The sequence below is a fragment of the Protopterus annectens genome, chromosome 2.part0 (genome assembly GCF_019279795.1).
Source record: "Protopterus annectens isolate FY-2018-M chromosome 2.part0, PAN1.0, whole genome shotgun sequence".
In the NCBI taxonomy this organism is placed as follows: Eukaryota; Metazoa; Chordata; order Ceratodontiformes; family Protopteridae; genus Protopterus; species Protopterus annectens.
In genome coordinates this window covers 1,811,487,869-1,811,498,405 of record NC_056728.1, presented here as the reverse complement: position 1 = coordinate 1,811,498,405, position 10,537 = coordinate 1,811,487,869, and the positions used below count along the sequence as shown (strand labels likewise).

Sequence of the window (10,537 nt, the reverse complement as noted above, 5' to 3'; positions counted from 1 at the left end):
ATAATGGTCACACATTTAACCACATGGCTATTTTCCTTTATATATTTAATTTTCTGTTTACATAGGGAGGAAGATGAAGGTGTACTCTCCTGAGAGCCTGAGTGATGAATCATTAAGCAGCCCGAGTCTGGAATGTGAAAACATTTTCTCAGCTGCTGTGTTTTATGATGACTTAAAAAGCAGTGACTTATTAGATGATGATTGTGATGATGATGGTGGTGATGATGAGCATACACTGGAGGAAACAAAACTCTCCAAAGAGAAGGTCTTACCTGAAGCTACAAATGTAGCAGAAATCTCAGAACTCTTGGGTACGGAGGCAGCTAGTCAGAACTACAAAGGAGTGGAGCAGGAGAGGAGGAGATTTTCTGCCTCAGAGCTCATCAACAAGTTGCAACTTACACAAAGGCGCACCAATTTTTCCTTAAAGCTGGGCAAGTCTTTGTCTACAAAAATTACTGCAAAGGAAAAAGGAACACACCTGAACCAGGAGGGTAAGCTTGGTCTGCATAATAGTGACATTTGATAAAAGTCCAGCTCTAGAATACATTTTTCTTTTTTTCTTTTTGCACCTCTGTTTTTTTGCCTCAAATTGCATATTATTGCTTATAAGATGACTTGTTTTATGTTCTTCATATTAAAAAGCATATTATTAGAATTTTACCACATACAACACCACTTCTTATGACAAAGATTTGCATTTGCTGACCCTCCTCTGGTGATTTAGCAGCAGCAGCTTGACAGAGTAATTGGTCTATGAGCACACAGACATGGTTCTACTGGGTGAGACATGCCTGTGTAGCTTCCACACTGCAGTGCACCACAGACAAAAACACAGCTGACTGCTTTCTCTATAGTCCCTGCATGCATGTTTTGATGTCAGGGTTTAAGGCAATGGTATTCATGCCAAGAAAATAAAATACATAGTAAAATAATGAGGCCAGAAAAACAAGTCAGTACATGAGTAGGATGGCAAGGTGTCAGAGCAGTTAGTACTGCTTCCTCACAGAACTTCCTTTTCTAGTTCCATTCTCAGCTGAGGTGTTTTCTGGGTAAAGTCTACAATTTCTCCCGATGATTATGTGAGTTTTTTGCTGGGGGTACTCGTGTGTGTGTGTGTGTGTGTGTGTGTGTGTGTGTGTGTGTGTGTGTGTGTGTGTGCGTGTGTGTGCGTGCACGTGTGTTTGTGTGTGCTTGTGTGTGTGTGCTTGTGTGTGTGTGTGTGTGTGTGTGTGTGTGTGTGTGTGTGTGTGTGTGTGTGTGTGTGTGTGTTGCAGTTCACAGCCATACACTAAATGCCAAGACTGAATCTGGCTCCTCCACAACTCTGAAATAGTACAAAAATGGGGGAAAAATCACATTTTTATGATTGTGATTGTGTTTAGTATACTCAGAAAATACATTTTGTGGCACCACACTGAAGGCTTAGTGGATTGCAAACCACTTGCTTAGCAAAGTGAGTGTCTTTAACCTTAAGCAAGACTTCAGAAGGTAGAAAAGAAGTAACAGGGCTTGAAGGGCATTGTGTCACAATGTAAAATAGCTGCAGAAACAAACACAGCTGCTTCTGAGTCTGACATCTCTGCCTCTTGCTGCTTACTAGTTGAAGAGTTTGAAGTTCTTTCATTCAGAACTGCGCCATAGATAATCAGGGTATCAGTCCTGACTGTCAGACAAAACACAAGTCATATACAAGGTAACTCAGCTACCTTTTCACTGAGTACTTTCTCATTACTGATACTAAAATAATCCCTTAATCTGGCAATACGATGATTTTTTCCCAGGAACTGTTTTGGCTTGTCTTGCAGTTTTAGCTGCAAAGGTATTGTCGCATCTCAAACTTGGATATGTTACCCACTTGTTATATAATGAGACAGACCTTTTTGCAGTTGTAACATATAGAAAATATATACAGACCTTGACACTCTAAAGCATTGGGAGTTGCAATACAACGTCTGCACTTTACTTGTGCTTGTATCTGAACTAGTTATTGCTATATTTTGCCATAGAAGTATACATTTGAAGTAAATACTAGTGTAAGTCAACGAATACTTCGATTACTCTGTACTCCTGAGTTGGTTTGCTTAATGTAGTTCACAAGAAACAGAGCTATGCAGAACGGATGCACTTGAATTCCTTGACTACCTCACAGTAGACAAAGTAATCAAGGGTTCAAAACTTAGCAATCAGCACCATGCACATTTGAGTTCCATTGCATAGTCAGTAACAGCACTTTATGATTATCTATACTGGGCATCTACATTCCTTTTGCCTCATCATCATCATAGCATTTCATTCATACCCACCCTTTTTAATGTATTATTACACATTTTGTTTAATATCTTATATTAATCCTCTCCTGGTTTATATAATGTTGCCCCGGATGCTTGATGCCATTTTCTTTCTCCAGTTCTTGATTATTAGTTCTATTCCTTATTTTAGTAACAGCATTCCTGCTGGTTAGGTGACGTCAGTAAAATGAGTGGGTCACTAACACGTTCACAAACGCCTACTGCATAAATGACTTAAACCTTGCCTGTGATATAAGTAGGACCTGCTGGACAGACAGGTATGTATCCCAGAGACTACCCCATCTATGGAACAGGTTCCCCATCCATGTGAAGCAGAGTTCCTTCCTAACCCAATTCAAGTGAAATTGGAAAATTAGATGGGGAATGGAAATTCAACCCTGGTTTGGTACCTCTGTCTCTAATGGACACAGGCAGCTTGTAAATAATCCATCTCCCAGGCCCCTGCTTATAAATAGCTCATCTCACAAGCCTCTGTTACACTTATCTAGGATATCAGAACTTGTCAGAGATTTGGGATGCATAGCTAGGCTTAAAAAGGCCCTTGTAGGTTATTAGCCTAGTAAACACCTATGAAGCTATATGTACCTAGTTAGTAATTTGGTGACTTCTTACTGGTACTCCTGGTTTATATTCATAAAATACCAGTTAAAAAAGTAGAAAATGCTGTGTTTGTCAGTAAAACAGTTAAGTAAGCAAATGCTAGGTTTTGAAAACTATAAATGACTGAAAAACACCTTAAAGGCAGAGTTGCAAATGGAGGTGTTATGTATTTATGTATGTATGTATGCATGCATGTATGTAGGTGAGTAGGTATATGTGTATGTATTTATATTGCATTTGTTAATTGGTAAGTCTGTCTGTGCAAAAAAAAAAAAAAACTTTTCAGTGCAGGCCATAGGATAAAAGCTACAGAAAAAAATGTATACATTAAGAGCACAGAATAATGGTACATAGGCTATTCAGAAAAACAATACAATGCAATACAATTTTAAGAATGTAAGCTTCAGCAGATAAGATGTGATGCACAGTAATGTGCAGTAGTACTAATACATAATCATACCCTGAAGGTGTCACAAGAGCAGAGTCAGCTACACATAAAAGGTAAGCATAAAATATTGTTTACATTCTGATTTAAAAGAGTTTTCTTTGTCATGCTTGTAATGTAAACGAGAACAGAAAGGTAATATACATAATCTCAACAGTACAGATTTTCACAAAATGTCCAGATTTTTGCCTCATATTTGTGATCTGTTCCTCATAAAATTTTTAGTTTTCTGGCAAATCACTGAGGATTGAAGTCACTAATGACAGATATTTGAGTTTCAGACTTCATATCCTTCAGAAAATGCATGATAACACAAATTCTGTTCTTTTAACAATGATCTAAGTTTATAAGAGCGATCTTTAAAATCTGTCCCTGATTTTTGGGCCTTTGTCCCACCAATATTTTAGGCTTTGTCCACATTTCTTGCGCTATAGGGTTGAGAGGAATGGTAATATATTACTAGTTAAAGATAAGATAAGCTGTAGATGAAGTCAGACTGCATAAAAGACCATCTGCATCATAAATACTTCTGTTTAGAAGAAGGCTGTTTAACCAAGGCCTGACACAGAAGGCCCATTTAGTCAAGTTCAGCTGACTAATCAGGCAATTCAACCCAGATGTTTTATCTCCACTGGGAAGTGTCACTGGAAAGTTGAACCATAAAATACTAAATTAATTATACATTGTTAGTGTCTTCTTCTGGCCAAAAATTGCAAAAGCATTGGCTTCTTCCTTGTGAGGTACCAAACTTGGGAAAAAAGGCCAAGATGCAGTTTAGTTATTTGCATGTCTTCTTTATATACTCCAAGTTGCTGTCAGTTCCATTTAGTTCTTCTCATTTTGAGTGCCTCATGTTTCCCAATTCATTTGAAAAATATTCTACTCCTCAATATTTTGTACCAGAGGTTCTTAGTTTTTTGTTACTATCTTAATTTAATTTTGTTTCTCCATTGAACCTGCTAATTCTACTAATGGTGAATTTTGTGGTTAAATATTATCAGAAGATCACAATTCTCAATGCCATTTTTGTTCAGGTCAAAACAAAAAGTTGGCAATTGTAATACTTGTAGATTTACTCAGGTAACACAATTAACAAAACAGAAAGTATTTATTTCATCTCTGACAGAAAGACACAAAGAATCTATCCAGGAAAAAAAAATCAAAGAAAATGTGTTTAGTAGGAGTAGTTAAATCAGAAAAAAAATAGGTGAATGTCAACCCCAAATTGGTCTGAATCCATTCAAAAAGGTGATTATCTCTTTCAGATTCTGGAACTTCTCCATCTACTGCTGACATTCTAACTAGACCTTACAGACAAGGATGAAAAGTTGATTGTTTGTGTACATTAAGAGTTTTTATTGCTGAACATTTCTAGCAGATATATAATGTATTCCCTCTAACAGATCTCTGGAAGTTCAAATTTTAACTTCCAATGGATGCATCCTGAGATATTTGATAAAATCAAGTTATACCCTCACAGTTCAAACAAATGTGTGTGTATGTAGAACTGTATGTGATACTAAAGTGTAAATGGCAAACCGTTCAACAAAAACAAATCTTTACAGTAGTTACATTAACTATATTTTAGGTTTTAAACTATATTTATAAGCCATAATAACAAATACAAATGTGTAATGCTTTATAAACAGCTTACAAAATCTCAGTAAACACTCAAATTACACATATATTGCCAGCACTGTTTTGTTCATCCAGCTATGGGCTTTCACATAAAAATAAGCATTTTGTATGTGTTGCTTGACTTTGAAATATTTAAAGAAATATGAAAAGTATTACAATATTAATAGTATAAAAACATTTATTATACTGTAACTGTTGTATTACTCATCATAAAAGTTTTAAGATGAAACATTTCAATAACTTGAATCTAGCAGAGTTTGAAATTATTACTGTAAATGCAAGTAGGCAATTTTAGATGTCCAGAGGGATCACTAGGATGATTCTAGGGAAGTGTCTGGGGGCATCAATAGGGTTTCATAAGTATTAGATGGGGATCTTTATAAGTACTGTGTCAGTAGAGTTCTCAGCCTTTCAAAGGATAATTCTAGTGCATAATGGTCCTGGCATCCAGGTTTCTACTGAAGAATAGTTATAACTTCTTTTTGCATTTAAGAATTTATCCTGCGTCTCCATCCTACCTACAATCAGCTACAAGAAATTGGCATATCAGACTGTCATAACCTCTCCTAAAACAGTTATAGGAAAAACATAAGTCTCATTTGGTGACTTACATAAATCAGAATTTGGAAGCAAATACTATATACTTATTTTAGTACTGTTGAACCTTTAGTCAAAGGAAAAGGAGTCTTCCTCTTTCTTCCTCAGATCAGGAATACTGCTCTTTCTCACCTCAGCTTTTATAACATAAGTGCATTATTTCTGTCATTAATAATGCTTCTTCATAGACATATAGATGATCTATAATGCATAATCACATCTCCCATAATAATTAAAGTACAAAACAGTATAATGAAAAATCTAATTCACAAATAATAAATTAAAAAACACACATTACAAAGAATTGTAAAATAATGCTAAACAATTATTTCTGCAATGGGGATATACCCCCTTCAAAATGTCTCCCTCCATGTATATCACAGAAACAAAGCTCACCTTTTCTATTGAGTCTGAGGTGCACATTTTCAAGTAATAAAGTATATTACTAATCATTGAAGTTTCATATTATCTGTAACTAACCAAAGAATGAAAACAAAATGATGGGAGGTTAGTTCAGTTCTGACTCAAGCTAGAGAAGTCTAAAGGGAAATCCAGTTACAAAAATGGAAATGCATTGAACTACTTAAGATATATGTAAATGAAGAAATTAAAGCTACACATCATGTCCCCAAAATGGTCCAGATTGTAAACGCAATGGAATAAGTTAACACTCCTTAAAATGAAAGAGAAAAAGCATGTTGATTATCTGTTACACCTGACTTTAAGGATACTGATAAAAGGCTGCATTAGTACACTGCTGCAAATAACTAAGGTGCATATTATTTGACCAGCATCTTACTTTTATATCATGTCAGGTTGGCTAAGAACGGAGTGAGAGAGAGAGAGAAAGAGATGTAAGGACTATTAGCCTGCCTGAGAGACGTTAGGGAGCGTCCTTCTCTTCCAAACAATGCTGGGGAGCAGTACATTTATTTATTTGTTTGCTTTTATATTTTTGACCCCTGCATCCTGTATGACCACTGCTTCTAATTATCCTATTCATTCCTTCCAGCCCCAAAATTATAAGAACAGGTCCAGCCTTAGGTAAGATCACACCCTAGATGAAGGGCTGCATATTGCCCATCCCACTACCTACTGTTCTTTCCCATACACAAAACCTTCAGTGTTCCCCACCACCTGGTTTCTCCTTATCCTGGCCTCCACACCCAATCCAGATTATTTTTTTTCTTCCTTTTCTCACATTCATGTTATCCTTCAGCTTGACTAAGACTGCACAAAAATATTTGTGGAAGAAATAACTGAATTAAGCTAGAGATCAGATCCTGGAAGAGATGGTTGTCTATATGCTCAGAGGTGAATTTCAGATTTATTTTAAAAAAACAACCTTTTCATATAGTTCTGGCCTAAACAAAAATCATGATTAAATAAATAAATTCAGTCTTACTGTCCATCTTTACTTTTTCTTAAATCCATTCAATATATCCTAACTGGCCAAGACTGCATTGTAATAACTGTATAGGAAATAATTGAATTAAGCTGGGGGTTTGAACCTCTGTAGTTATAGATACTCTAATGTGTATTTTCTATTCAACCTTTTCATCCTATGATTTACTTGCACAACAGTTTGAGAAAAGAAAGAAATTCAGTCTAATTGTTTTTCTTTCAAGGAAGAAATAAGTTGTTCTCAAGGCTTAACGTTTAAAGCTCATAAAGGTAGCAGTTCACAATAAACTGTGCCTGCCTCCCTAACCCCCCCCCCCACACACACAAAAAAAGCAAAAAAAAAAACAAAACAATACTCCCCTTCTCTGTATCCATCTGGTATTAGATTGGAATGAATGTGACCTAATGGACACATTCCTGTATTTCAAGTGGCTCTTGTTATAAGTATATACAGTATTCATCCTCATCCCTACCCTGCAAAGACAGGCACCTCTATACCCCTCTGATGTCAGGTTGTAAAGGTTGTAACAAAACTGAAAGAACAGAACTTGTTGCTGTCAGACATATACAGTGGATATACAAAGTGTATACACCCCTGTTAAAATGCCAGGTTTTGTGTAGCAAAAAAAATGACTAGAGCTGCCAGGCCTTCAAGGGGACCTGGGGAATATCAAACAGGTATAAAACCTCTCGAATCTCTAAAGACAAACACTGATTTATAGCCACAATGTAAAGTAATGAAAAACATTTAATAATAAATAAAATTATTACAAGAATGTAAATCAACGGCTTTCAACAAACACTAGAATTCAGTCATCAGAAATGTAAAATTAAATTGTAGTATAGAAGTCCATCATTCTAGAAAACCTCTATCTTAATAACTAGGCTTTCCTTATCTGACTAGAGAATACTGTCCTGGATCTAATCTAACACATAACAGCAAGGCAAAGCCAGGCATACAGGCTTTTGGTGATTTCTATTTTCTTCAGGTATCACTGCACAGCACTGTAACTGGCTGCTCTCTTCACAAACTGCTCAGCACTACACAAACTTGACTAACTGTGCAGCTTAACAGTCTCAAATGTCTTATTTTTTGAAAATAACAGCCAGCTGTTTGAAAACGTTCTTTCTCCTGTCAATTGGCTGTTCAAACAGTCATCTAGGAACCAGGAACATTCTAATGACATCACCTACTGTTCAGCTGCTTCTCCATGGTACTTTAGAATTTCCCTCTCAAACATGTGCACTTATAAATGTATCAAAACACTGACAGATTCTTTAAAAATTCTGTTTAAATGGTGAAATATTCAGCATGTAAAACTTATTTGCATTTTCACAATTAGGCATGCTGGCATGCAATACAAGTTAATCTGAGAATATGCACAAATCTCCTGCCAGACATGCTAATACAGATGACAGTGTTTTCATTTTCATCACAGCTTGCTCCCCCAGTACCTGGTCCACTAATACCACTAATCAAACCTGAGTCATATAGAGCACAGTCAGTTCTCAAACCTGTAATCTTTTGAGCATCTTAGGCGATCAATACTTTGGAAGAAATTTAATCCATAATTGCATATGATCTGTATGCCTGTACACCCAGTTTCTTCACCAACACATAGTGTTTTGCATACTACAGTAATTGTTACCTGGAGAAAGTTGTGGGAAGGACTGAAATCCACAGTGCAGTCTGTCTTTAATATTTCCATAAGGTTAGTAGAAGCAGAAAGTTGTACAATTTTGTCTTGCTTAGTCAGTTGCTGCCATTGCACTAAATGTTATAGTTGATTACTGACAACCTGTCTCTGTAATTATTTGCAAGCTATATGTGCCTACAAAAGTAAATGTCAACATCTATTCACCTCAGAGCAATTACATGCTGTTATGGGAGTATCATAACAGTTTCAATAACACTAACATTTCAGTTGGGTTGTAATTCAAACACATGCCATGGTCACTTTTCTTCACTTCAGTAAAAATAGTCTGTTGATTTTTAGACTGGAGCAATGCTCCATAGACCACCAAATGTATATTCATTTTGCAAGCACCAATTAGTAATGACCTTTTGAATTAAATATTGAAAAATATTTTGGTGTAATTCTTCCTCCAAGTCTCTGCTGACTGGTATGAAATGAAAAGCAGTAGCTCTGGTAGTAGCATGAAAAATGCCATTTTGAACTAAAATATAACTTTATATAGCTCAAATGAACAGAAAAATACAATAGAATTAAAAAGGCATCTCAAACAGTAAAATACATTGGAAACACTTTGAAATGCCACAAAACAGAAGTATGAAAAATTTCAGATAAAATAGCCACATTGCTATTGGTCCCAGTAAATCAACAGGACTCCTTATTACCTTTTTTTTTTGTATTACAGCTGCTATAAATTTGTGATGGGCATCATCTTATTAATAATTGCACATGCATCACTTCTTCAATATAACTTGGCAGAAGTCCAAGCTGCCACCTTTCTACATTTGTTAGGTGTTGATGCAGTTTAAGATGTTTAATACATTTTACTTTTCAAAAGACTGACTTAAATATTATTGTAAACAAATTTCATTAGTATTATGAGTTAAAAAAAGAAATTCTCATACATTTGCTATTTGTTTTTCACTGGAAATCAGCCTTCACAAGAATCTGTTGTTACTTATATGACTGAATTAAGGTACAGAGCTAAAGATTGTGGGCCTATTTCCAAAAGATTTGTTCATAGTGTAAGGTGACTACTTACACTGAGAGTAGGTCTTTTAGAATCTGGACCCCAGTATAAGACTTACTCCGAACTAAGGCACTTACACTGAGAGCAACTCTTTTGGAATCTGGCCTGTAAGAGTTTCAGTTTGCATGATGCAGAGCTACACTGCAACAGGCTGTATCTATGACCTTCCACAAATGCTAATAAGGCATTCTGGCCATGCTAATTAGCCATGTAATCTACCCTGGAAATGCCTGCACAAATCACCACCAATGGCTGTGTTAATGAACACATTCAACAGCTTGCATTCAACCATTGCTTCCAGTGGGTGGGATCGAGTGAAAAATAAGTGCTAGGAAGTCTAAAAGACAGGTAGGAGGGATGTGTGCTTGTGTGTGCTTTTGTATATGTGAGGCTGCATGTGTGAGTGTATGCAGAGATATGAGCAGCATCAGGTGTGTGTGTGTGTTTGTGTACCTTGGTGGTCACAGTAGGGGGAATAATTAGGTGAAAGATATGATAAGCATGGGCATGTGTGCATGGGTGAATGGATGAGTGTATCCATAAGTGTGATTGTTTGAGAGGTAGGGACTGTGTGTGTGTGTGTGTGTGTGTGTGTGTGTGTGTGTGTGTGTGTGTGTGTGTGTGTGTGTGTGTGTGTGTGTGTGTGTACCTGGGTGGTCACAGTAGGGGGAATAATTAGGGGAAGGCTATGATATGCATGGGCATGTGTGCATGGGTGAATAGATGAGTGTGTCCATAAGTGTGATTATTTGAGCGGTAGGGAGTGTGTGTGTGTGTGTGTGTGTGTGTGTGTGTGTGTGTGTGTGTGTGTGTGTGT

The 10,537-nt window shown here is 36.5% G+C and overlaps 1 protein-coding gene across 1 annotated transcript in view; it reads left to right on the top strand.

Moving 5' to 3' along the window:
• The window catches only part of LOC122793639 (rho guanine nucleotide exchange factor 19-like), a 1,093,308-nt gene that overhangs the window by 264,101 nt on the left and 818,670 nt on the right, over window positions 1-10,537 (top strand). The window contains exon 3 of the mRNA XM_044061848.1: window positions 66-494. Within this exon, the coding sequence (XP_043917783.1) occupies window positions 66-494 (429 nt within the window). The remainder of the gene's footprint in view (window positions 1-65; window positions 495-10,537) is intronic.